The sequence below is a fragment of the Capra hircus genome, chromosome 16, assembly GCF_001704415.2.
Source record: "Capra hircus breed San Clemente chromosome 16, ASM170441v1, whole genome shotgun sequence".
Lineage (NCBI taxonomy): Eukaryota > Metazoa > Chordata > Mammalia > Artiodactyla > Bovidae > Capra > Capra hircus.
Genome location: NC_030823.1, coordinates 62,168,356 through 62,196,257, shown reverse-complemented (window position 1 = coordinate 62,196,257; position 27,902 = coordinate 62,168,356). Strand labels below are relative to the sequence as shown.

Below are 27,902 nucleotides of genomic sequence, written 5' to 3'. Positions count from 1 at the left end.
TCAACAAAAACAAGACCAGGAGCTGTCTGTGGCTCAGATCATGAGCTCCTTATTGCCAAATTCAGACTTAAATTGAAGAAAGTAGGGTAAACCACTAGACCATTCAGGAATGACCTAAATCAAACCCCTTATGATTATACAGTGGAAGTGAGAAATAGATTTAAGGGCCTAGATCTGATAGATAGAGTGCCTGATGAACTATGGACCGAGGTTTGTGACATTGTACAGGAGACAGGGATCAAGACCATCCGCAAGAAAAAGAAATGCAAAAAAGCAAAATGGCTGTCTGGGGAGGCCTTACAAATAGCTGTGAAAAGAAGAGAGGTGAAAAGCAAAGGAGAAAAGGAAAGATATAAGCATCTGAATGCAGAGTTCCAAAGAATAGCAAGAAGAGATAAGAAAGCCTTCCTCAGCGATCAATGCAAAGAAATAGAGGAAAACAACAGAATGGGAAAGACCAGAGATCTCTTCAAGAAAATTAGAGATACCAAGGGAATATTTCATGCAAAGATGTGCTCAATAAAGGACAGAAATGGTCTGGACCTAACAGAAGCAGAAGATATTAAGAAGAGGTGGCAAGAATACACAGAAGAACCATACAAAAATATCTTCACAACCAAGATAATTACGATGGTGTGATCACTCATCAAGAGCCAGACATCCTGGAATGTGAAGTCAAGTGGGCCTTAGAAAGCATCACTACGAACAGTGGAGGTGATGGAATTCCAGTTGAGCTCTTTCAAATCCTGAAAGATGATGCTGTCAAAGTGCTGCACTCAACATGCCAGCAAATTTGGAAAACTCAACAGTTGCCACAGGACTGGAAAAGGTCAGTTTTCATTCTAATCCCAAAGAAAGGCAATGCCAAAGGATGCTCAAACTACCGCACAATTGCACTCATCTCACACGCTAGTAAAGTAATGCTCAAAATTCTCCAAGCCAGGCTTCAGCAATATGTGACTGTGAACTTCCTGATGTTCAAGCTGGTTTTAGAAAAGGCAGAGGAACCAGAGATCAAATTGCCAACATCCGATGGATCATGGAAAAAGCAAGAGAGTTCCAGAAAAACATCGATTTCTGCTTTATTGACTATGCCAAAGCCTTTGACTGTGTGGATCACAATAAACTGTGGAAAATTCTCCAAGAGATGGGAATACCAGACCACCTGACCTGCCTCTTCAGAAACCTATATGCAGGTCAGGAAGCAACAGTTAGAACTGGACATGGAACAACAGACTGGTTCCAAACAAGAAAAGGAGTATGTCAAGGCTGTATATTGTCACCCTGCTTATTTAACTTAAATGCAGAGTACAATCATGAGAAACGCTGGGCTGGAAGAAGCACAATTGGAATCAAGATCGCTGGGAGAAATATCAATAACCTCAGATATGCAGATGACACCACCCTTATGGCAGAAAGCGAAGAGGAACTAAGGAGCCTCTTGATGAAAGTGAGAGGAGAGTGAAAAAGTTGGCTTAAAGCTCAACATTCAGAAAACGAAGATCATGGCATCTGGTCCCATCACTTCATGGGACATAGATGGGGAAACAGTGGAAACAGTATCAGACTTTACGTTGGGGGCTCCAAAATCACTGCAGATGGTGATTGCAGCCATGAAATTAAAAAACACTTACTCCTTGAAGGACAGTTATGACCAACCTAGAAAACATATTAAAAAGCAGAGACATTACTTTGCCAATAAGGTCCATCTAGTCAAGGCTATGGTTTTTCCAGTGGTCATGTATGGATGTGAGAATTGGACTGTGAAGAAAGCCGAGCGCCGAAGAATTGATGCTTTTGAACCGTGGTGTTGGAGAAGACTCTTGAGAGTCCCTTGGACTGCAAGGAGATCCAACCAGTCCATCCTAAAGGAAATCGGTCCTGGGTGTTCTTTGGAAGGAATGATGCTAAAGCTCAAACTCCAGTACTTTGGCCATCTCATGAGAAGAGCTGACACAGTAGAAAAGACTCTGATGCTGGGAGGGATTGGGGGCAGGAGGAGAAGGGGACAACAGAGGATGAGATTGCTGGATGGCATCACTGACTCGATGGACGCGACTCTGAGTGTACTCCGGGAGTTGGTGATGGACAGGGAGGCCTGGCGAGCTGCAATTCATGGGGTCACGTTAGTCGGACACGACTGAGCGACTGAACTGAACTGATAGGGTCTGCTGATGTTTATCAAAACTACCTCACAGTTCAGCATCTACCTCTGCCCAGTTGTGCTTTCCTCACCCCCATATGGGTGTTATTTCTAAGAACATACCCTCCAACAAATTTCCTTTCACAAAACTATGACTCCAGAAATCTTAGTAGGAGACAAATCTGCATTGTTGAAAACCCCAGAATGATAACTAGTTAAGAAAGTAGGAATTAACAATTTCATCATCGTCTTCATTCATTTACAATCGCATCTGACTCTCACGATGCCCTTCTTTGGCTTTGTAGGAGAAAAGGCAGACGTGGTCATCCTCTGCTGACCATCCTTCTTTTGGTTTATGCCCCTTGAAGTTTTGAGATGGTCTCTTACCTGGTTGTCTCACATCTTTCCTTGAGTTTAAACACTTACCTAAATGAGGCAATTTTTCACAATATATTTTGTAGTCATCACTGATCTTCTCTATGGCCACCTTTGGATACTTATAACAGAGTTCCTCAAAGGCCATTTTCTCTATGTCTATCAAATAGGGAAAAACAACAATGGAGTCTCGTTGTCTACTCTGGGTTCAAAGATTCACGTACTTTTTTTTTGCAAGTATTGTCTTTAAAATGTTATTTAAGTAGGACAATAGTGTTTTACTGGAATGGTTATATAGGAAATACAAGTTTCCTAGGCCAAATTAGAAGCAAGAAAATACTGCCTCCCCTGTCCTCTAGAATGAGGGCTTTTGCCCTTCTCGGGGAGACCTGACCCATGGAAATTTCCTGCCTAAGGGTAACTGATATGACTTTGAAAGAGGCACTAAGTGTTAACATATATACTAGAAGTAATTCATCCAAATGAATATGGACCCCTTCAAACCCCATCTGGTATAGGGAGGAACTGCAAATGCATTCAAATATTCTGCTATTGCGCCAAAAATTTTGATGCAATTACCTTCAGAATTGACAACTCATATCTCTGAATATCATCAATAGTTGTGAATAATTGTCCTTTGAGAGTGAATTATTTTTTTCTAAAGGTAGCTATATATCATGTCTAGTCATGCATGGTGAATTGGGAGGGAAAGACTTTCTGTATTCAAAATGAGATGGGACTGTAAGGCTGAGGCAGCAAGAGAAGTTTCAATGAGGTATTAGGCAATCCTAAAGGAAATCAGTCCTGAATATTCATTGGAAGGATGAATATGAACTGATGCTGAAGTTGAAACTCCAATATTTTGGCCACCTGATGCAAAGAACTGACTCACTTGGAAAAGACACTGATGCTGGGAAAGATTGAAGGTGGGAGGAGAAGGGGACGACAGAGGATGAGATGGTCGGATGGCATCACCGACTTGATGGACATGAGTTTGAGTAAACTCCAGGAGTTGGTGATGGACAGGGAAGTCTGGCGTGCTGCAGTCCATGGGGTCGCAAAGAGTTGGGCACGACTGAGCAACTGAACTGGTACTGATAGGCAATGGCAGAATAGCAGCACTGTGCCTACCAAGGTCAAAACACTCATTTGTGTTATGAGCTCTGAGATTTAAGTCCAGGACTTTTTCAGGTTATACTGGTGGGATCTAGAAGGAATATGGGGTGTGGCCCTCTGAATGTCAATGTCCTTATGTCAGCATTGTCACTGTCATCATAACCATCTCTCAGTCAGAAGGCTCTGCAGTGGTAAAAGCAGTGGATTATTGTTGCTATTGATTCTGTTTTCTAGTCTTTCATCAATCCCTCCCTTGCTGAGAAACCTTGGGCAAGACTCTTACCTCGGCTCAGTTTCTCTACAAGAAATATGAGAGTATTCTAGCTCTGATGCTCAGAGTTTATGGCATAGTCTGAGTGGAGGCATCAGCCTACTTGGGGAGCCAGGGCCTGGACTTGGACAAATGCACAGGAGGCCCTTCATTGGGGTAGATTTGCATTTCAAGAAAGCAATGGCGGAGGGTATGCTGGAGGGAGGGAGGGAGGGGGCATCTCCATGGAGGTGATTACCACTCTTCCTGGTCCCTCCTGGCATTTCATGGCCATCAAGGTGAATGCCCCTTGCCCAGCATGTGTAAGGTCAAATTTATCAGCCATCCTTTCTTTCACTTTTCCCTTGATTCCTGGGAGAGGATTTGGAATGTTTGGGATTTAGAGAAGGGGAAATCCTAAGGTAAACCAGATGGCCTGTTCATGCTAGCTTTTAATAATTCATGCCCAAGTATGTTCCAAAGGGCAAGCACCCAAAGCAGCCTGCTTTGTACACAGAGTGCACATCAAAATTTTAAAAGAGGTGAGGGTTACATTTTTAGTGGAATCTAACAAGTACTACTTGTTGAGGACTTACTTGCTGTGCAAATGCATTACCGCCTATCCTTTCAACAGTGTCATCATCCCCATTCTACAGATGAGGAAATGAGACTCAGGGAGATACAGTGGCTGGCCAAGTAAGCTCACAGAGCAAAGGAGTGGTGGAAATGAATTTTCAAAGATCTTGATTACAAATTTCATGGCTGCAATCACCATCTGCAGTGATTTTGGAGCCCCCCCAAAATAAAGTCAGCCACTGTTTCCCCGTCTATTTGCCATGAAGTGGGCTCCAAAATGGCTGATTGCAGCCATGAAATTAAAAGACACTTACTCCTTGGAAGGAAAGTTATGACCAACCTAGAAAGCATATTCAAAAGCAGAGACATTACTTTGCCAACAAAGGTCCGTCTAGTCAAGGCTATGGTTTTTCTAGTAGTCATGTATAGATGTGAAAGTTGGACTATAAAGAACGCTGAGCGCTGAAGAATTGATGCTTTTGCACTGTAGTGTTGGAGAAGTCTCTTGAGAGTCCCTTGGACTGCAAGGAGATCCACCCAGTCCATCCTAAAGGAGATCAGTGCTGGGTGTTCATTGGAAGGACTGATGTTGAAGCTGAAGCTCCAAATCTTTGGCCACCTGATGCGAAGAGCTAACTCATTTGAAAAGACCTTGATGCTGGGAAAAATTGAGGGCAGGAGGAGAAGGGGACAACAGAGGATGAGATGGTTGGATGGCATCACCAACTCAATGGACATGGGTTTGGGTGGACTCCAGGGGTTGGTGATGGACAGGGATGGCTGGTATGCTGCGATTCATGGGGTTGCAAAGAGTCGGACATGACTGAGCGACTGAACTGACTACTAATATGTATGTCGTGACTCAACAGAATGTCAAAAAACAGTGAACACCAGCTTTTACAAAATGAAATGGAATAATATAGAGAGTACATAATGTTATGTAATAAGGACAGGTGTCTCTTTGTGAAAAAATTTTAATATATATTTATACACACACATACATATATAGGTATATGTTTCCCGAAATGAATCAAAAGTATTTATCATGCTTTGAAGTTTGAGAAATATTGTGGTACTCTGACTGCCTCAGCACTGATAATTAAAGCAGTTTGTTCAATTTGAACAATACTGGCTACTTTTACTATTGTCAAATGTTATGTTAATAGCTTTCATGGATGGTCTTGGGTCATCTTCACAACAAGCCTATTATTCCTATTTTACAGTTGAGAGAAACGGGGCTTGAAGATAGCTTAAATACATTGTTCAAGTTCACACAGTCATTAGCAGAGCTAGGATATAACCCAGATCTGTGGGACAGCGGAGCCTTGTGTTTCTAACCAAGGCTCTCCACTGCCTGGGTGGCTGGTGTGTTATGTTGGGGGAAGCAAGTGGCTGTTAAAATATATATTCACAGAAATGTCTTAGACCTGATTCTGGGGAGGCATGGCACATGTTTTTCAGATGCATGAAAGGGAGTAATCAGTATAACTGTGGTGATGTCTTGGTGGGCATAAGCCTGGTCAAACTTGAGTTCTCTGGTTCCCTTTCAGAGCCAGTGGGGGAGCTCTGCAGTCAGTCAGTCTGGATTTAGATCTTGACTCTGCCACTTACTGTGTGACCTTGGAAATGTAACTTGTGCTTTCTGCGCCTCAGTCACCCTGTACTTACCTCACATGTTATTTGGAAGATCAAATGAGGTCCTCTTTATCACCTTTGCACTGCATAGTGCTGACACATAGTAAATACTTAATGTTAAAATACTAATATTTCACAGCTGCTTGTATGTAAAGTTAAAAAAAAGAATTATGGTGAGTGACCTTACCTGTCAGAAACACTGGAGACTTCCTTTCTACCCGGAGGGACCCACCTTGCTTCAGGTCCTCAGTAGCTATCTTTTGCCATTGCATAGATTCCATTTCTTCCATGTTAGCCAAACCCTGGCTTAACTCCAGTGATTCCTCAAATCTCTTGTAAAGAAGAATGATGTCTTCTTTGCCTATAGATTCTTTTCTATGCCACTTGGTGCTGATGATCCTGCTCTGAGTCTAAGAGAAGGAGATGGTGGCAGACAGCATTTGCTATGGGAACTAGGCCAGAAGCAAGATTTTTACAGCTCGGTCCTTCTTTGCCTCCCTGTCACATGGACTCTGATTATTTTCAGTTTGTTAAGAACTATTGTTCCTTTACAGATACACACACAAACACACACACACACACACACACACACACACACACACACACACACACACACACCCCATACATACCACACATCTTTGAATCAAACTCCTTCTCTATAAGTGAGAAATTCTATATGAATGTGACTTCTTCAAAGCCAGCTTATGCACTTGAATCTTTTTCCTTGAGAGGTTTCTCTTTAGAACATCAGAGACCATCCACCCCAGTTGATAGAAAACTACTTAACATTTCATTGACTTTAACAAAGAGCACTTCTGAAAGAGCAGTAACTCCCTTTTCTTCCCTCAACCTCATGATTCCTCCCCAACTCAAAGTCCCTCCTACTGTAAAAACGAGAAACCAGTAGTCCTCTTCATCCAGGAATTCAGTATACCAGGGGCTGAGGATCTGAAATCCAAATACAACATAAGCATTATGAGGAGATGCTTGCCCCCTCTGTCCTGCTAGTATTCACATGGGAGAAGAGAAGGCTGCAGATTCTGGATTCTCTAATTTGGAGATATGGAATAGCAAACATTAGCCGTGACCAACCAGGAGGTATTCCTTTGTCTCTCTGAATATGACAGCTCCCGTCACAGCCTCTCTCTGAATCTTAGAGAACAGTGATTGATATGTACTTAAGAAGAGGCTTCCCTAGTAGCTCAGACGGTAAAAAGTTTGCCTATAGTGCAGGAGACCAGGGTTCAATTCTGGGTCAGAAAGATCCCCTGGAGAAGGGAATGACAATCCACTCCAGTATTCCTGCCTGGCGAATTTCGTGGACAGAGGAGCCTGGCAGGCTACAGTCCATGGGGTCGCAAAGAGCTGGACACGACTGAGCAACTAACATGTTCACCTTCACTTTGAGAATAGAAACAACAAATCCTTTACTGAAGGGCAATTATTTGACATCTGCATACTTATTTATTCCTCTGTAAAGTACTATCTTTTTAATTCTTAAAAGGGTCCTGGAAACCAAGCGTCTCTTTTTGGTATGTCTATTCTTAACATCTCCCACTTGAAGCCCTTACCCACTTGGATACTTCTTCGGATTAAAACAAACAAATAAACAACAACCAGAAAAATCCCACAAGTCAGTGCTTAGCTAGATTGATTTATCTGCACTTACTTTCATTCATTTATTAATTTATTTGATAACTATTTTCTGAGCTCCTCCCATGTGCCAGACACCGTGCACATGACTCAGAATACAGAGACCAATAAGCTACAAGCCTGGCTCTCAAGGGGTTCACTTTGTCGTAAGACTCATGCTATGAGAGAGGTGAGAACAAAGTTCTTTGGGAGCAGAGAAGAGGAAATAATTAGCTATGTTTTCAGTTCAGAAAATCCAAGAAAAGTTCATAAAGGCAAGAAGAATTAAATCACAATTTATACCTTGCAGTATAAGTAGGAGCTCATCATTCTGACATGGAGTAAAGGGCATTCAGCTAATCGGAAGAGATAAAGCAAAGAGACAGAGAAGGGAAAGAAAATGTATGAGAACGATGAGTATTCCAGGATGGCTGAGCTGTAGCATTCTTGTAAAGAGCTCAGGGCTGGGGCAATGGCAAGGAATGTGGTAGAGAAGGCCGATTGGGACTATATATAAGGAACTTGAATGGTTTGATAAGTAGTCTGGACATTATTTTACAGTCAAAAAGTTGCTTATAATAATTTAAAAGAAACGTAAGATTGTCTCCAGAAATTGCCCAAGTCATGCTGCCAAAAGGTGAGTTTAAGAGCATGAATTTTAATAACTTTATCAGATCTCATAGGCTTCTGAGGAAACCAAAGTGAAGTATAGTCCTGAAAGAATTCAACTCAGTGATTGAATAATAGCAATCTATAATGTAACATAGTGTTACTAATGGATAAGCTCTAAATATATATGTATTAAATATTAAGACAACATGTGAAATGAGTATTCCATTGATGTCTATTTAGGTTTCAAAGATTTATGAGTGGCGACATCAGCATCATGGTATAAGATGCTCCCTTTGCCTCTCTCCTTCAATTTACAACTAGTGAACACCCACAATTCAACAAATGCTTCTCTGTCCAACACGCCAGGATGCTCACGGGGTCCACCCATCTGTACACTAAAGATGGGTGGACTGGCAGAAGCATCCACAACTCCAGCTCCTTCCCTCCCTTCCCTTCTTTCCCTCCCTTCCCTCCCTTCCCTTATAGCACCTGATCCAGGTGTTCCCGGACACAGTGGAGATGTCCATCATCCCAGTGCCCCAGGAAGTGATGCCAGTGACAGCAACGGTACCACCAGCAGCAAGGTACCAGACACCCCAGAAGCGCAAGCAGCAACCATGAAGACACCAGGGAGAACTCTAGCAGAGGTGGTGGAGGACGGAAAGTGCCAATTCTCAAACACAGCCAGAGGCACTCAGGTAAGAGAAAGCAAAAACTTGTGCCATATCGCCTCCTACTAGGAAACAAAAGAAAAGCCTCTAAGCACCAACTCTTTGAATTGTTGTTGTTTAGTCGCTAAGTCATGTACAGCTCTTTTGTGACCCCATGGACTGTAGCCCGCCAGACTGTAGCCTGGAATTCTCCAGGCAAGAGTACTGGATAGGGTTGCCATTTCCTTCTCCAGGGGATCTTCCCAATTCAGGGATCGAACCCTCATATTCCCCATTGACAGGTGGATTCTTTATCTCTGAGCCACCAGCGAAGCCCTTTGAATTGTTATAATCCAGTTATAAACCTTTACCTAAATAAGAAGGATGTTTGCTACTAATACTTCAAATGCACTGGCAGAGGAACAACTTATCAAGCACTATGAAGAACACAGTCACACGGTATCATTAAAAGAAAATGATGGTTCTCCAGAAACCAATTCTCCACTAACGTCATGAAATATTACAATCTAACTGATAGAGAATTAAAAATCATTTCATGAAGAAAATCAGTGAGCTGTAAGAAAAAAATCAGAAAAGCAGTTCAATGAGTTCGGGAATAACATTAACGAACAGAGGAATACTTTACCAAAGAGACTGAAACTCTAAAAAAAAAATCAAACAAAAATTCTGAACCTGAAGAACTCGATAAATGAGATGAAGAATGCATTGGAAAGCACTGGAGGGAATTCCTTGGCAGTCAAGTGGTTTAGGACTCCATGCTTTCACTGCTGTGGGCCCAGTACAGTCCCTGGTTGGAGAACTGAAGTCCTATAAGCCATATGGCATGGCTCAGGAAAATGGAAAAAAAGCACTGGAAATGGAGCAGACTATATTGAAGAGAAGATCAGCACCCTCCAAGATAGGAATCTAGAAATGGTACAGAGAGAAGAGGAGAGAGAACTCAGAGCCAGAAAAGAAGAAGAAAAAGGAGAAGAGGAGGAGGATGAGGAAGGAAAAGGACAAGAGTTTCTACAAGAGCTATGTGATTTCATTAGGAAGGGCAACATAAAGCATATCCCAGAAGGAGAAAAGAAGGGAAAGGGAGCAGTGACTTTATTTAAAGAAATAATACAAACCTGGGGAAGGAACTGGATATGCAAGTTCATGAAGCTAAGAGAATACCTAATTATTATACCTCAACCCAAAAGGACATTCTCCAAAACACATTGTTTTAAAACCATGCAAAGTTGATGACAAAGAATTTTAAATGAAGCCAGGGGGGAAAAATAATGGTAACCTACACAGGAACCACCATTAGGCAACCAGCAGATTTCTCTTATCAATTATCTAATAATAAACAAAATAATATCTAAAAATACCACGATTTTTAAAAAAATTTAACCTACTATTTTTATTTTTCTATAGTTCTTTTTAGTTAGAATGTTAAGAGTTTCCTTCAGAATTGAGTTTGTCCGTCATTTGGTAAACGTTCTTGGCCTCTCCTCAGGACAGCGTGTAAGGAGTTAGCAAACATTTCAGTCTGTGTGGGCCACAGACCACACTGTCTGCTTCAGTGAGTTAACTGTGTAGTTGTAGCACATGACAGCACATAAGCAAATGGGCATGGCCATGTTGTAATAAAACTTTATTTATGGACACAGAAATTTGAATTTCGTATAACACCTATGTGATCTGATGCATTTTTCTTTTGATGTTTTTTTTTCCTACTGTTAAAAAATGTAAAACCAGGGAGTTCCCTGGCAGCCCAGTGGTTAAGGCTCCACATTTTTACTGCAGAGGGCATGGGTTCAATCCCTGATCAGAGAGCTAAGATTCCACAAGGCCAAAAAAAAAAAAAAAAAAAATAGCCAAAAAAAACCAAACCCCCAAAACCCACAACAGCAACACCCTGTCTATTAAAGATATTGGTGTAAAACCAGTCTTAGCTCGCTGGCTATGTAAATATATGAGGTAAGCTGGACTTGGCTCCAGGACTGGAGTTTGCTGACTTTGCAGCAAGACTAGGGGAATCTGGATGCTGGCTCTGCACTTGCCAGGAGACAACAGTGAGAACTCTGACCTTGCTCTGTCATCTGCACAATGAGAGTGGAAGCTGAGGGAACCTCCAGGGCTTCCTCTGATGCTAAGGTTCTATGGATCTGATTAAGCGGCGTTAAAAGGATGAACGTTTGTATGTCACCACTTGTCAGACACTGCACACACACTGCCTTTCTCTGAGGGGGCTGTTATGATCCCCACTGTAATGCTGAGGAGGCAAGGACAAAGGGACCCCACAGCCTTCTACCTCAGATAAAACAATCTGAAAGTGGAGACGTTGGCCTTCAAATTCACAGCTGTCTGCTCTCTTCACTAAAACTCAATGTCCTTTGTGTCTCCAATCTTACTTCCTCTCTTTAAAAAAGAAATTTTTATTGTTGTAAAATATATATAACATGAAATTTGCCATTTCAACCATTTTTTATGTGTACAATTCAGAGGCATTAATTACATGCATTATATTATACAACTATTACCACTGTCTATTTCCAAAACTTTTTCATAACCCCAAATGGAAATTCTGTACTAATTAAGCAACAATTCCCCATTTTCTTTGCCCCCAGCCCCTGGTAACTGTGAATCTATTTTCCATTAGATTTTCTCTTAATTAAGGAACTTTCAGTTTAATTTCTTATCATCATTGTTGGTCTCCTTGTCTATGAAATTCCATATCCCTGACATCTTCAGCACTGTCTCTCAATCTTCCTCTCTCCATGGCTGATTCATGTCAATGTATGGCAAAGCCAATACAGTATTGTAAAGCAAAATAAAGTAAAAATAAAAATTAAAAAAAAAAAAAAAGAAATGCACAGGAATATGGGAGAATGGGAAAAAAAGAAAACAAGGGCCAACTTTAAGACTGATGCTCTGTCTTCCACATCTTTCCCTTTTCATTTATTTGCCTTTTACAGTATAGTATCCTCGACATTTCTATAAATTTATTGAATTCACAAATATAATAACAAAATATGATTTTATCCCAATTCTCATTTTACATCTGAGGACAAAGAGACCTAGGAAAACTAAAGAATTTGGACTTCCTAGTTTGTTCAAGACCACCTAGCCAAATGGTCCTAAAACCAGGATTTAAAACTTTTCCCCTATATTCTACATGGATTCTGTTTTCACATAAGTGAATCAGAAGTTAGGAAATAGACATATATTAGCTGGCATGCTATCAGTATTCAACAAAAGGTAACTGGATAATTGGAGGATGGTTGAACGGATGGATGAAAATGAGAGTTATTATAGAAACAAGTGTCTCAAACCAGAAAATATTGTCCTGAGCAAAGCCCAAAGTAAGGGTCATCTCCAGTTGGGATTAGTTGATTCAACAAATGACTGCTGAATGTACTATTGAGCACTCAACACTACCCTATCAGCACTACTGAGCACTCAACACTACACTGCCAGCAACTTTCTAGATGCTTGGAGACTAGTGATGAAACATAAAAACCTCTGCCCTCATGAGGTGAAGGAAAAGAAGCAAAATATGTTAAAAAAAAATCTACCTATATAACACACACATATATAACATGTATACACATTGTATATTTATTTAAAATATAATACAGGTATATGTGTATATAACAGATGTACACTGTACACACAAATGCATACATGTACATCATAAGGATTATACATGCATACACACAAAGTGTATGTATGTATGTGTGGAAGGATACATACATGGATCCAGATCACGGTAAGTGCTAAGGAAAAAAGGTAAAATGGGGATAGGGCTGAAGTTTTATGCAAAGTGGGCAAGTAAGGCCTCACTGAGATGACCTGAGCAAAAACATGAGGGAGGCAGGGACTCAGTCACACGGGGATCCACACATTACACACAGCAGGAGCAGCGCGCCTGAGCTGGCCATGTGTCTGGCACGACCAAAGTGATGAGCACGAGGGCAGAGGAAGCTGAGGCGAGAGGAGAGGCAGAGGACAGACACTGTAGGCCTTGCTGGTTTTAGCAAGGACTTTGGCTTTTACTGGAGACAGCCATCTGTCTTCAATGCCCTCACTTTTATTTTCAGTTATATCACACAACTTATGTTGTGGCCAGTGTGGAAATGGATCTGCTGAGGGTCAAGAGCAGATCTAGAGGCATCATCCAGGAAGCCATTGCAGTGATCCAGCTGAGTTTGGACAGAGCTTGGATAAGAGTGGTTATAACCGGTGAGGGGAGGAATATCAGATTCTGCATATTTTTAGGGTCGGACCAACTGAATTCACCCATAGACTAGACACGAGTGGGAGACAAAGAGGTGAGTCATAAATGATATCAAGATTTTTAATCTTGGAAACTGTGATAGCCCAGCATTGTCTAATAATATAAATACCTTTAATATCTTTGCAGCAGACCAAAGGCCAAGGGAGGGAGCTTTGCTGTGTGGATTTGCTGATGCAGGAAACATAGCCTATCTAAGCCTCCATCTAGTTCCAAATGCCTCCACAAAGGGTGGGGCAGGTAGGGAGGAGGGCTCTGGAACTTCTACTCGGGAACTGTGCAGATAGCTTTGACTGTGCACCCCCTGGACAGATCTCATCCAACATTGCCCAGATGTACAATCCTGGATAATTAAGGTGCCTTGGAAATTGTGCTGGACTTACAGCCAAGAACTCCTGGATTCTAACCCTGGTTCCTCTACTAGTCCAGCACAACTTCCAACGCACCTTACTAGCCCTGTGGTTTCCCTACCCTTCTTTGTAAGTAGTCCCTTTTTACTGAGCTCTCTCCTCAATTTGGCTCAGCCACTTGTTTCCTGCCAAGATTTTGACAGTAGTCAACCAATTACTTCCTGTGGGTATCTAGGATAGCCTCAGCTTTTATCTAATGTTTTGGAATAAGAATAAATCCTCCCACTTGGCCATTTCCATGATGGCTAGTCTAGGAAAGGGAGACCCTGTATTTTGATTCATGACATTTAGCTCAGAGTTCTTAAAACATCCTTCAGTAGAAGAGTCTGAGGTTGGGAGACTCCATATCAGGGGGAATTGAAGGAGAAATAAAAGGTGGGTAGTGACTACTCTTCCACCTTCATCCTACTTCGGGGTTCTGGCTACTTCTTGGGAATTCATATAAGTTACTCATAAGAGATCAACCAACTCGTCAATACGTATTGTGCGGGTAGTTGTATCATTAAGTTAGTCAGTATAGATGACCAGGTAGGATTTTTGGTCAGTCCTGACCTAATCTTCCAGATACCAACCCATTTCTGTAATGCATGGCCTACCTTGCAGATCTCCTTCTGGGTTCTGGGAATCCAGGGGTTCACATCCCCAGAAGGCAGCATCTCCTTCAGACCTTCAATGGTTTGGGATTTGAGTGGCAGGCGTGGACCAATCTGCTCATTCAGGTATAGCTCACAGATCCTGTTGCCCAGCATGTGCCGAAAGATGGCTTTCCCAGTCTTCCTGTTTCTCATCAGGACACTGAGGAAATGATGCAGGTCCTGCCAGAGGTCCAAGAGGTGGACCTCCACTTTCAAATTTAGCTTCTTCAGGTGGTCCCGGAAGGGACTCCCCGCACAGGCATCCGCACACAGGGCCCAGTGGGTGTAGCCCAAGGAGAGGTTCTGCTTTACAGCCTTCTTGATGGTCACGAGGGAGGAGTGATTGATGATGGGGGTGATAGTCCTCAGGCGGGTTGAGAACGCTGTCTCAAAGAGGCCCTCCATGTGGAGGTGGCTCTTGGCTTTCTTCTTCACATTGGACTTCCTGGCATAGAGAACATCCTCTTCTGGGGAACTAATGGTTCTGTCCTTTGAAGAGGCCTCCTTCAGGAAAGGCTTTTGTATGGCCACCTTGTCTTGAGAGTCCAGCTCCTGGGGGGGCACTGTGTTGGTGTCTGGATGGGCCTCCATTTCCAGAGACCATGAGCCACGCTCTGTGAAGTGCCACATTTTCCTCTTAATCTTCCTGCTTGAGTACTTCTTCTGGGGTTGGTGGGCCTTCCTGATGCTCATGTTCAGAGGGAGCCCTCCTTCATGGGCGCAGCAGATACTACACAGGCGAGTCTCATATTCCTGCATCAGAGCCCGGCACGACTCCTCCTGGGCCATGGCTGTCTTGGCGTGGGTGTAAAAGTTGGGCAGCCAATAGCTCTGGAGTTTGAACAGGGCTACTTTCTGCATGTGGCTCAGGATCTCCCTCCTGGTGGTGGACTGGTTGGGATGCCAGATGGACAGGTTCAGGAGGGCCTCTGGGAAGAATAAAGAGAGACAGAGGATGAAAATGATGTGGGGATAGTTAGGTTTTTGAATTTTTCCAAACGTACTTGTGTTTCATTCATTCCTCATGCAACCCTAGACAGGTCAGAGATGAAGTGAACATGATTTTAGGGTTTGTTCAGCACACAATGACCCCTTATTACTCTCATCACCTTGCTTCTTCCCCAGAGAAATAACCATTTTGTGGGATTCCTCAAGTTCCTTTTTAGACTACTGAACATTATTGTAAAGAAAAGCAGTGGTACCAGAGAAACATGTACCTCTGAATGGAATTTCTCAAAGTTAGATCTGACTAAAGGAAGGAGTTTGGACTGAATAATTTGGTAAAGTTCTAATTAGCCCTGACTTTAATATCATCAATTCCCAGGTATCTATATAAATAGAGAGGAGTGTGACTAACCCCAAATAGTGCAGCTTCTAGAGCACATCACTTGTATTTGGGTTAGGAGTGCCTTCTCGTTTAATAAATAAATACATTCGAATGAATTTGATGTTCTAGAGAAGGAGCTGGCAAACTTTTTTTCTATAAAGAGTTAGATAGTAAATATTCTAGGCTTTGTGAGCCATTCATAGTCTCTGTTGTACAGTCTTCTTTAAGCTTTTAAAAATACAAAAACACTCTTAGCTCATAGGCCACATGTACTGCATTTGGACTGTGGAGTCCTGTGGACTGGAGTTTGTTCTAGAGAATCCTAATTGAAAACAAAACAAAACAACAACAAAACACAAAACAAGCCATGCAGGCTTAGAAAGTGCAGGAACTGTTCAATTACCTTGTCCCAATTCCCCTTCACTCTTTCCAGCTAACCTTCACTAACAAGCAATATCTCAGGAAGAGGCACATACCAGCTTAAGGCCAACTGTCTCTCTCAACTGTTCGCTGTTAAGGGTTGGGGTTCCCACTGGCATCCCTAATGGAGAGAGGAGCAGTCTACAAGGCAAGGGACCGAGGACTATCAGACATTGGATTGATTTTTTTCTTGCGTCTCCCAGGGATTTCACCTCAGATATGCTTTATGATTCTTACTGATGTTCATGTTGCAGAGAGTCACCACCCGTGAGCTTTCCTGCAGATGGGTGGCCTTCAGCACAAAGAGGAGGGAAAGGTAGTGGTCTCTCACTTCCAGGTCCATCTCATCTATGCTCAGGATCTTCTCAACAAGAATCCAGAAATCCACCAGCTCTTCACCTAGGGATCAGACAGCAGACTGAGCTGCACCCCAAGCTTGCCCCTTCAGTGGCTGCATCTGAGTGCGGCAGCTGAGACCCCCACCCCACCTCCACCCCCAGCCTGCTCTACTGCCTCCAACATCACCTTGAGCCACTCCTTTGGCTTAAGGGGTCATTTCCAGAAATGTCCTAATGCAGGAGCTGATGGGAGATATACAGAAAAGGGGCTTAATGGGTAGGACTGTTTCATGATTTTGGGGGGGGGCATTGTAGAAAAACTGTCAGTTTAGGAAAAACCACATGAGAATAGATCATTAGACATTCAAGTTTTGTCCAAAAAATAAAGATCGGGGTAAAAAGAACACTTCCTAGATCATGGACCCAGAGCAGCCTGCAGAAGGACACTGGAGCCCAAAGGTGCCAAAGACTACATTCCCCGTTTTACAGCTTTGCCAGGGCTGAAGTCTGAATGACAAACTATAACACAATCTGTCTAGTTCTTCCCTGCCTGACCCCTGGAAATCCAGAATTTCACCTTTATGCCAAGATGTATTCCTGTGTCAAATTTAATGATGCTGAACTGGAATGTCAGCTAGTATTCACTGCCAGCCTCCTAGACTTCTCACCTACTGGACCCAGTAGAATAGAAAGCACTTTTGCTACAGGGATTTGTGTATATACTTGTTCTTTGTCTGTCTCCCCACTGTCACGGCAGCTTCGGGAAGCAGGGACTTAGGGCTCTTGTTCACCTTTGTATCCCCATCTGCAAGCGCAGTGGCTGCCATACAGTGGTGCTCAGTAAACATTGTTAAATGAATGAATAAATGAAAGGGACTCTGAGTGCTTTTGCCACAACATGCACAATAGACCCCAGTTTCCAAAGACTTCTACCCAAGCTGTATTATAAACCACTTCTTGTATTCACCATAGATACACAGAACTGTTAGTAGCAGCAGCAGAACTGCTCCAGGGTATCCTGGAAGCTGTTAAGAACTTGCAAAGGCCCCAGGAACAAGCCCAAGAACCCACCTGCACTGCCCTTGAGGTAGGTATAGAAGCGCCACATCCCTCTGACCCCGCCAATGCATTTCTGGAGTAGCCACTGGTCTGCCATTTGCCATCTCATCATCTTGGCTGCCAGGAAAAGTCCATGGTAAGAGATTGAGAATGAGCTCTTCCCCCGACCCATCTCTCAGCCTGGCACATTGCCAGACTTCCGTTCGCTCAACAGGAGTGAGGAGAAATGGTGGCCAGTGAGATGAGTAGGGCTCTGACTACGTGGTGATTTTGAAGCCAGATCCAGGCCTTGTAGTGACATGCATCAAGTGACATGGGGCGGGGGGAGGGAGGAGTATCTACAAGCTACGTACAATCCACAGATCAAAATCATCCTCCAAACAAGGCCCCTGGCGTTCCATGATCCCCACCTGACAGCAAGTTTTCCAATACATGTGTTGAAGGAGGGAGATGAGTATTATGGGCAATTTGTTACAGTATTTTACCCAATGGGATTTCCCAAGTCGTCACTTTCCCTAGTTTCCTTTGGCTAGTTGAGCTGAGTCAAGTTATCAATTCAACCCTAGGTGAAAATTTTATTCCTTCATTCTTTCAACAGGCATTTATTATAGGCCTACTAAATGCTGGGTACCATTCTAGGTGTTTGGGATACATTTCTAAACAGAACAAAAATCCCCACCCTCAATGAGCTTATATTCTAGCAAAGGAGACAGACAATAAATGATAAGCATAATAAATACATTTTCTAGTAAGGGTGAAGGTTATAAGCTAGTTATAGGAAGAAATGAAGAAGCAAAGGAGGGTATAGGTAAAGCTGGGCAGGGGCTGGATGGGTGGGCAGTGGGCTTCCAGGGTAGCTTTCATTGAGGAGGTGAGAAGTGCACAGAAATTAAAGGTGAAGGTGGGGCACCAAGGTGAATATATTGGAGGAGCATCGCCCCAGGCAGAGTGAACAGCTGGTGCAAAGCGTTGAAATACAAATGTGCTCAGCATGTGTGAGGAACTGCAGAGGGCAAAGTGGTTGGAATGGAATGAACGTCGGAGAAGTAGGCAAAGATGAGATCAGAAAGGAAATGGGGCCAGGTCTCTAGGACCTGGAAAGGCATTTCAGGGGCTGTGGATTTCAGATTGCAATGGGAGCCATTGGTGGTGGTGGGAAGGGACAGTGAGCAGAGGAGTGACATGATCTAAAGGAAGCTTTAAAAGCCTCCCCCTGGCTGCTGGGAGACGAGAATGAGAGCGCGAGCAAGGAGACTGATTCAGAGATGACGTCAATAGCCAGGTGAGGCAGGCAGAAGACAAACTTGTGGTTGCTAGTGGGGAAGGATGGAGGGAAGGGATAGTTAGGGAGCTTGGGGTGGACATGCACACACTGCTATATTTAAAATGGATTACCAACAAGGACCTATTATACAGCACAGGGAATTCTGTGTAATGTTATGCGGCAACCTAGATGGGAGGAGAGCTTGGAGGAGAATGGATATATGTATTGTATGACTGAGGCCCTCTGCTGTCCACCCGAAACTATCACAACATTATTAATTGGCTATATCCCAAAATAAAATGAGAAGTTAAAAAAAAAAAAAAGAACCAGCCAGGTGAGAAATGATGGTGGCATAAGCCAGGTGATAGCAATGAAGGTGGTGAGCTACCTTTGATTCTGAACGTATTATAGGCATTTTGGCCATCATTACCTTTCTCATTTCTAGCTGCAGTGAGACAAATAGCCCAGCCCAACTAACTTCTGTTTCTTGTTCTTGGTACCAGTTTTTCAGCCTAAGATATCATCTATTGCCTCAATACAGGCTAAGCCACCCACACATCTAAGGCTGTAAAGGCAGCCAGTATTTGCACCTATATATAGCACTGAGAGACATAGGATGGTTTGCAACCTGGCTCCCCATGTTTCTATACACACATGCCCCCACATGCTTACCTCCTTCTGGGGACTTAATGAAACTGATGAACTCCTGACAGAGGATGTAATGGAAACATAAGTTGGCTTTACAGAAGTAAGGTAATCGATATTTTTCCAACCAGGTCAATAATCCTTTGTACTTTGCAATCTAGAGTCCAAACAAAATAGGAACAGAAAGGAGAAACGGAACTGAATTGCTAAGAAAGGCAGCTTAGCAAGGAGCAATTAGATAACCTTATGCTTGTAATATTTGGCCCAGAGGTGTGTTGATTAAAAATAGTATCTAAGAGGCTCTCAAAGGAGTGAATGGATTGGTAGGAAAGAAAAGACGTTTTCCTTCATCAAAAAAAATCTTATTCCTGAGTGAGTTAAGCAAAGACCTAAGTGAAAAACAAAAACAGAGCAATGACATAGTCCTAAGCTTTGCTTGATAGAGAAGCAGAAGAGATTTTGGTCTGTGGTATCAAGTCATAACTCTACTCAACTTGCTTCTTTGTAAGCACACTTACAACTTTTCACTAGCTCCCAACCCATATCAACTGCACAACATGTACAAAAACACACAAAGACTGACACAGACCACATAAGTAAGGGAGGAATACCCAAAGGATCGAATCCCCAGAGATGGGATAAGAAGATAAAATTTTTGAGTGTTGGGATTCTCCTTGGGAAACCAAATACATGCATAAGAATCAGAGTGCAGTGCCTTCCTCAGAAATCCAGATCCCAGAGAAAAATAGAGCTTTGCTGTGAGCCTGGCTTCGTGCTTAGTGTGATTGTTCTGATCCCACCTGTCACAAAAAGGGCATGAGGGAGGCGTTGCTGAGTCTAAGGTCTACAGAGTAGAAAAGGAGAATAGGAAGGGGAAGAGAGAAAGACAGTGGACAAGGACAAGGAAAAAACATATAAAAAGAAACGACTGGGGGAAAAGATATGCCCTGTGGTCAAGTAGTCATTAGGAACTGTCAAGCGTCATCTTGACTTGAGCTACCCTCGTGGCGAAGATCCCCAGGAGGAGTGAATGGCTACCCCTTCCAGTGTTCTTGCTTGGGAAATCCCAAGGACAGAGGAGCCTGGTGGGCTACAGTCCATGGGCTCACAGAGTCAGACACGATTGAGTGACTAACGCTTAGTTTACAATGCAAATAATTGCTATGGGCCCATGGGCTGCACTTCCTTTCCCACACCCATGCAGGTATTGGCCATCAATTCCCAGACTCTTTCCGGCTTAGGTGTGGCCTACAGAGTTCTTCTCAACACAGTGCTCCAAGCATCTACTTCCCAACCATCACAGTGGACATGAGAGGTTACCTTCTTTTGCTAACCATGGACTAAAATACAGAGGAAAGAACTCAGCAGCAACTGCCTAAGAGAAAAATGCAAAAAGGAGAAATGTCTACCTGGCTTGATTCTGTTTGTCCTACTCACCCGCTTTGTAGTTTCTTCCATAGTCACCCTGTCATGAGTTCCTGTCCTTTCCCCTCCCCCAATCCACACTTCAAATCCATCTGCCTCTTCCCCCATCCCAAACCATCCACCATTCAAGAATCATGCTCACCAAGTCATGGGGTATTTCTGGCCACAAGCTCCACTGTGAATTTTCAACAGTGTAAAATGGTGTCTGGCCAAAGACCTGAAAAAGAAAGCTAAGAAACAGCCAAAGGGGTCTGAGCATCTCTTCATGAAAGTGTCATGGTCCATCTGTAGTCACAGGGGAAGAGAGGTTCCACTGCTTTCCTATTTCAAGGGACATTAATTCGTAAATTTATTCAACTTGGCTTTGCGCAAAACAACAAAGAAAGATTAAATTACAAGATTCATTTATCTTTTGGCTCCATCCTGCCCCGACCTGGGAGTTATCTTGTCTGTGTGCAAAGGCCAAAGCTCATGACTTTAAAAGGTGTTTACTTTGTGTATTGCATTATTCATTTCTCCAGGACCTAGAAAGTTAGAGCAAAGGCTTAAAGCCTTTTCATAAAGAGAAACATCTTTGGATTTGCCTAACCTGTTGAACTGGAGAAAGTAGAGAGGACTGAGGAGGTGAGGAATAAGGGTACAAATTATTGACACTTAAGGGAGCATTCAGCTCAGTTCAGTTCAGTTCAGTCGCTCAGTCATGTCCAACTCTTTGAGACCCCATGAACTGCAGCATGCCAGGCCTCCCTGTCCATCACCAACTCCCGGAGTTCACCCAAACTCACGTCCATTGAGTCGGTGATGCCATCCAGCCATCTCATCCTCTGTCGTCCCCTTCTCCTCCTGCCCCCAATCCCTCCCTGCATCAGAGTCTTTTCCAATGAGTCAACACTTCTCATGAGGTGGCCAAAGTACTGGAGTTTCAGCTTTAGCATCATTCCTTCCAAAGAAATCCCAGGGCTAATCTCCTTCAGAGTGGACTGGTTGGATCTCCTTGCAGTCCAAGGGACTCTCAAGAGTCTTCTCCAACACCACAGTTCAAAAGAATCAATTCTTCGGCGCTCAACTTTCTTCACAGTCCAACTCTCACATCCATGCATGACCACTGGAAAAACCATAGCCTTGACTAGATGGACCTTTGTTGGCAAAGTAATGTCTCTGCTTTTTAATATGTTTTCTAGGTTGGTCATAACTTTCCTTCTAAGGAGTAAGTGTCTTTTAATTTCATGGCTGCAATCACCATCTGCAGTGATTTTGGAGCCCCCAAAATAAAGTCTGACACTGTTTCCACTGTTTCCCCATCTATTTCCCATGAAGTGATGGGACCAGATGCCATGATCTTCATTTTCTGAATGTTGAGCTTTAAGCCAACTTTTTCACTCTCCTTCATCAAGAGGCTTTTTAGCTCCTCTTCACTTTCTGCCATAAGGGTGGTGTCATCTGCATATCTGAGGTTATTGATATTTCTCCCAACAATCTTGATTCCAGCTTGTGCTTCTTCCAGCCCAGGGTTTCTCATGATGTACTCTGCATATAAGTTAAATAAGCAGGGTGACAATATACAGCCTTGATGTACTCCTTTTCCTATTTGGAACCAGTCTGTTGTTCCCTGTCCAGTTCTAACGGTGGCTTCCTAACCTGCATACAGATTTCTCAAGAGGCAGGTCAGGTGGTCTGGTATTCCCATCTCTTGAAGAATTTTCCACAGTTTATTGTGATCCACACAGTCAAAGGCTTTGGCATAGTCAATAAAGCAGAAATAGATGTTTTTCTGGAACTCTCTTGCTCTTTCTATGATCCAGGGGGGCATTAAGAATATCCAAAATCATATAGAAAATTTTAGGCTACTGTCTTCTTTTCTCATGGAGAAGAGACTGAGACCTAGGCAACCAGCTTTGAGACTAACGGGAAATGGCTTCTATGTTTACAGGTATCTATGCTTCTATGCTTCTATGTTTACAGGTATCTATCTCACCACGGTTATCAAAATGTCTCAGAATATTCCCACACTATTTGTGATAAACTAGAGAGGCCAAAGCTCCAATTTCTGGCTGAATGCTTGGCGTATCGCATTTCTAAGGCATCTTCTTCTCTTGCTACTCAGTCCTCTGGTCGTTCCTTCTTGCTTCTTTATCCACCCTCTCCCCCCATATTCATCCTCAGCCAGTTGTCAAGTACCCAGTCTTTTTTCAAGCCTTGGTTTGTGTCACCTCTTCACTGGTCCCTTTCTGACTCTCCCAAGTAGGAATGGCCTGTTCTTCCAATGTAACCACCTCCTAGAGATGTCAGTCATGTCATGCGTAACCCTTTTTTGCACTCACCTTAAATACTGGTCTCCACATTAGACTGGGAATTCCTTGAAGACACGACGGTATATAATTAAGATCCATGTCCCCAGTACTAAGCCTAGCATCTGGCACAAAATGACCACCCAATAGGTATTTGTGGAATACTAGTGTTTTTTCCTAGGTGTATGAAATTTCAGTGAGGCAGCATTCCATGAAAAAAGGTGCACTGAGGTGAACAACTATTTACAAGGCACCAGCATTCAGATGTAACCAAATATTCCAACCCCCCCCCCCCCCAAAAAAAATACAGGATTGGTGTAGGCCTGGGTTTAAAAATATTTTGAGGTATGAGGTTTGTTTTGGTTGCATAGATTAAGAAGCTATATAGATTTGCTTCCAGTTAACAACTCAGCAATTGCTATGTGTTAAACATCCAGTGAGGGGAGTAGAGCAGAGTGAATAATCCATGGTTCTTGTCCTGGAGGAATTCACAGTTTCACAGTCCAGTGGAGAAAACACACATATACAACACAAGAGAGTAGCAAAGTGTCAAGGAGCACAGAGGCAGGGGGAGATAAGTTCTGATTGGGAGGACCTGGGAACTCCTTAAGCAGACCAGGATTTAAGTAGCTGTCTGAAACATGATTAAGAGTTTGGTGGGTAAAAATATGGAAACTTAAGAACTCAGCCAGGGAGAGGCATGGAGGGAGAGAATGCCAGGTGAATACCCCCTGCAGGGTAGGAATGGATGGAGCACTAGGTACCAGCAAAGGGTGTGATGAGAGATAACCATGGACAGGTAAGGAGGCTGGGGATTTGGGATTTTATTATATCAGTAATGGGAACTCCTGGAGATTTTAGAGGATTTTCTAATTCATATTTATTTGCTCAAATTGAAATAGTTTTGATTTGATATGAAGTTTTTATTTATTTTTTAAAAAGGCACTCAGCTCAGTGATATTCACTATTTGGCTGTTGATGAAACATTTGGATTTGAGTCTGAGAATGCTTACCGGGAGAGAAAGAAATGTGTTGAAAAAATCGGCAAAGATTTCATCCTCTAGCAGAATTATAAGATTTGTCGAACCAATTATCTCTATAAGGGAAAAAAAAAAACAAAACTCATAAGCAGGATTGCATTTAGGATGAGAAAATGAAGCAATTGAATGGGTCATTTCATAAGGGCAAATTTCCACATGATGATGACCTTTAAAGTCATCCAACTCAATTCCCCCTCCCTCCCTTTCCAGAACCCTCCTCTGCAACCCTGCTTAAGCACTCCCAGCTGTGGGAAGCTTGCCACCTTACAGGGCTGCCCATTCCATTTATGAAGAAATAAAATAGTTTTTTTCATTCTGTTCATGGGGTTCTCAAGGCAAGAATACTGAAGTGGTCTGCCATTCCCTTCTCCAGTGAAACTCTCCAATACTTTGGCCACCTGATGTGAAGAATTGACTGATTGGAAAAGACCCTGATGCTGGGAAAGATTGTAAGGCAGGAGAAGGGGATGATAGAGGATGAGATGGTTGGTTGGCATCACCGACTTGATGGACATGAATATGAGCAAGCTCCAGGAGTTTGGTGATGGACAGGGAAACCCGGAGTGCTTCAGCCCATGGGGTTGCAAAGAGTCAGACATGACTGAGTGACTGAACTGAACTGAACTGAAAAGAAAATAGTTTAGTAATATCTTTCCTGTTGTGAACTGCCTTCCTTTATTTTCTTTTCATTTGTTGAAATTCTGCCCTCTGAAGCTGGACCAAATTCACCTAAGTTCACTTTTAAAGGACAATGCTCCTATATTTATAAAGACATCGCAACATTTTGGTTACCTCCGCCCACTCTGGCTAATCACTAAGAATTTTTCAGTACTTCCTTGTGTGGCCTTCTTTCCATTTGACTCCCCTCTCATTGGCTGGAGGGGCACCCATAATTCAAGCATTTCACATTCTTCCCAGGGAAGAGCATAAGACAACTATTGCCCATCTTCTAAGTTATACTAGTGTGGCCGGAAATGAGGTTAGCTTTGGGCACTCTCACATTACACTATTCACTCCACCATCTTTAATTTATGCAGTCACTTTACCAAGAAACCAAGTCAAATTTCAACTAGTTGGTTTTGGCCCAACATTAAAACCCCCAAAGAGCTTTTTTGGAAAAATATTGGTTATGCAACATATTTATTAATTCTCTCAAGCTTGATCATTGTGCTGCCCAAATTAATACAAGGAAAAAATGCTGACTGTCTCAAAGCCAAGCATAGAGACCACCGGTGGCTTCTCTAAGTTCATTCTAATTCACTGTCTATGCTTTTTAGTGTATAATGTTAACTAGCAAATAGTAAGTTAATTGTCCTATTAATGGCCCAGCATTTTTCTATCATACCTAAAATTTATAATGAAAGACTTACAAAATGAGAAACCTAAATATTAGACACTAGACCTATTTCTCAGTCTAGCCAAATGTGTGATGAGAAGAGTAAGTGTCACTCCACTAGGATGAAGTTACAGTAACATAAGAAAACTAAGAAATTCCCTTTATTGCTTTTCCTAATGATACTTTGGTGGTTATTATTTTCTTGTAATAGAAAGAGAAACCCGGACAATCAAACACTATTATAATAGAACAGATGCCAATTTTTGCCCTCTGTTCTGCAGATGTCTTTTTTGCTATCCAGTGTAAATTTTTATGTTTTTCTGTCTCTCTCTTCAGCCCTCTGCACATCTTTTTATAATTCCCTGATTTATTTCATCTATTCCACATGGATAACTTAAAAATCTATGTTCTCAGTCCAGACTTCTTTCCTTGACTCTAGGTTTCAGTATCCAATGAGCTATGGGATGTTTCCACATGACACCCATCAGGCACTTTCATCTCAACATTTTCAAAGCTGATCTGATAGTTTTTCTTCCCAACCTGCTCATTTTCCTATATTCCCAGTCTCAGTTACTGGAACCAGCATCCAACTGTCTGAACCAGAAACCTGAAAATCATCTTTGATTTCTCTTGCTCTCTGTTTTTCTCTCTCAGCACTCCCACATGCAATGGAGCGGCATGTGCTTTCTCCTTTTATGTATCGATGGCGCCTATTCTTGCATCTCCATCCATAAAGTCACTTTCTTATTTCAGGCCTCTATCATTTCTCATCCAGACTGTTGCATCAGTTTCTTCAAATGTTCTTGCTGTTTCTAATCACTGCCACCATATTATTGCTAAAACTCTTCAGCAATTCTTCATTGTCCTACAAGATAAAGACTAAATTCCTTAGTACAGTATCTAAGGCTTCACCCAATCTGGTTTTCGTGTTCCTTCCAAGCCTCACCTGGGAGGCTCCACTCCATGTTGCCTCCTGTTGACCAGCTAAGACACTGCTCTTTCCTGCACAAGCTATGCACTCTCACATCCAACCTCTGTATCTTTATTCCCACATTCCCATCCCCTGAAACATCCTTTCAACCCCAGGCTGCTTCACAAATTGCTATCTATCAAGAAATGGTTTACATGAAATCTCCCTGGTGAACCAAGAATGGCAGAAGGTACCACAATAGTAAAATTGATCACTGCTCCCCGTCACCTCACACGGTCCTGTACAACTTCCATCACAACCATGAACAAGTCATTCTTTTCACTCACTGATGCATCTGTCTTCCTCATGAGACTGAGCTCCACGAGAGGAGAGACTTTTGTCTGTTCATTGTTTTTCTTCTAGACGCTAACGGTGTTTGCAAAGTGTTCTGTAAGTGCTGGGTGAATTGTTCTTGCAAGAGAAGATCTTCAATCTTCTGGACTCTTGTTCACTTGTTTGTCATTCATAAAGCCTGGTATGGATTTGTTGAACAGATTATTGAGAGGATCTGACCGCAGGAAAGCGGTGTTTGGAAGAAATTTCTCAGTCGATTGTTTTGTAGCCACACAAACACTGATGGTGAAAGGGACGGGACTGTGGCAGCGCTCGGTACTAACAAAGCAGTCTTCATGGGGTGTAGGAAAAAGGCTCTCCGCATACTCCCCTTCCCCATCCTGCACTCCTGTTTCTCCATTCTTACCTGTTCTGCCTTCAAACTTCAGAATAATCTGAGGTTTTCAACATTCATTCTATACAATAGTGATACTGACTCGGTAATAAAGAAATTGTTGGATAACCCCAAACCTCATGCCAGCCTTCTCCCTGGAAGAGGTATGACACGCAATGGTCGATATGCATGTTAATTCTTTCCTCTTAGGTATTCCTCCTAGTTGCCTTTGTTGTGTTATCAATGGGACCTTATCTGATCCTCAAAGATCTGATGGCATGGGGTGGGGGAAGGGGAAGAGAGAGAAGAAAAACAACGGGCGCGAATAACACAGAGTCTACATGTGGTGTCCCTGACTGACTCATTCCTGTTGACACTGCAAAGGTGAGTGGTTTGCCTTACTTGGGGTGCTCAAAGCTGCTGAGACATCCCTTTCAGAGACTCACCAGCATTGCTCATGTCGCCTTGCTCTTCCTGCTACTGATTGTTTAGGAGCGGAATCAGCACCCAGTCAACAGAACCCTGCCGCTTACGAATGCACAGTGACACCTCCTGCTAGGGGTTCCAGATTCTATGCCTCTGGTGTTGAACTCAAGCTGAAGATAAATCTTCTTTTAACTGAGCTCCTGAATTCTCTAAACTATACAGACTCTTCCTATACCTAGGGCTTTAGTCCATACTATTTGGTGTGCATTGACAGTTTCCTTTTAATTGTTGTCTAATTATAGATCCTGAGTTGAAGTTCTGTCTCTTGAACTTGACTTCATTCTTTGAGGGAGTAGGAATCTGTTAACTTCTGAT

At 42.7% G+C, this 27,902-nt stretch overlaps 1 protein-coding gene across 1 annotated transcript in view; it reads right to left on the bottom strand.

Moving 5' to 3' along the window:
* The window catches only part of RGSL1 (regulator of G-protein signaling like 1), a 66,473-nt gene extending 38,913 nt beyond the window's left edge, over nt 1-27,560 (bottom strand). Inside the window, exons 1-9 of the mRNA XM_005690946.2 lie at nt 27,548-27,560; nt 24,102-24,184; nt 20,943-21,017; nt 19,403-19,532; nt 16,307-16,468; nt 14,284-15,251; nt 6,981-7,043; nt 6,283-6,505; nt 2,570-2,677 (exon numbers count right to left, since the gene is read on the bottom strand). Of these exons, the coding sequence (XP_005691003.2) occupies nt 2,570-2,677; nt 6,283-6,505; nt 6,981-7,043; nt 14,284-15,251; nt 16,307-16,468; nt 19,403-19,532; nt 20,943-21,017; nt 24,102-24,184; nt 27,548-27,560 (1,825 nt within the window). The remainder of the gene's footprint in view (nt 1-2,569; nt 2,678-6,282; nt 6,506-6,980; nt 7,044-14,283; nt 15,252-16,306; nt 16,469-19,402; nt 19,533-20,942; nt 21,018-24,101; nt 24,185-27,547) is intronic.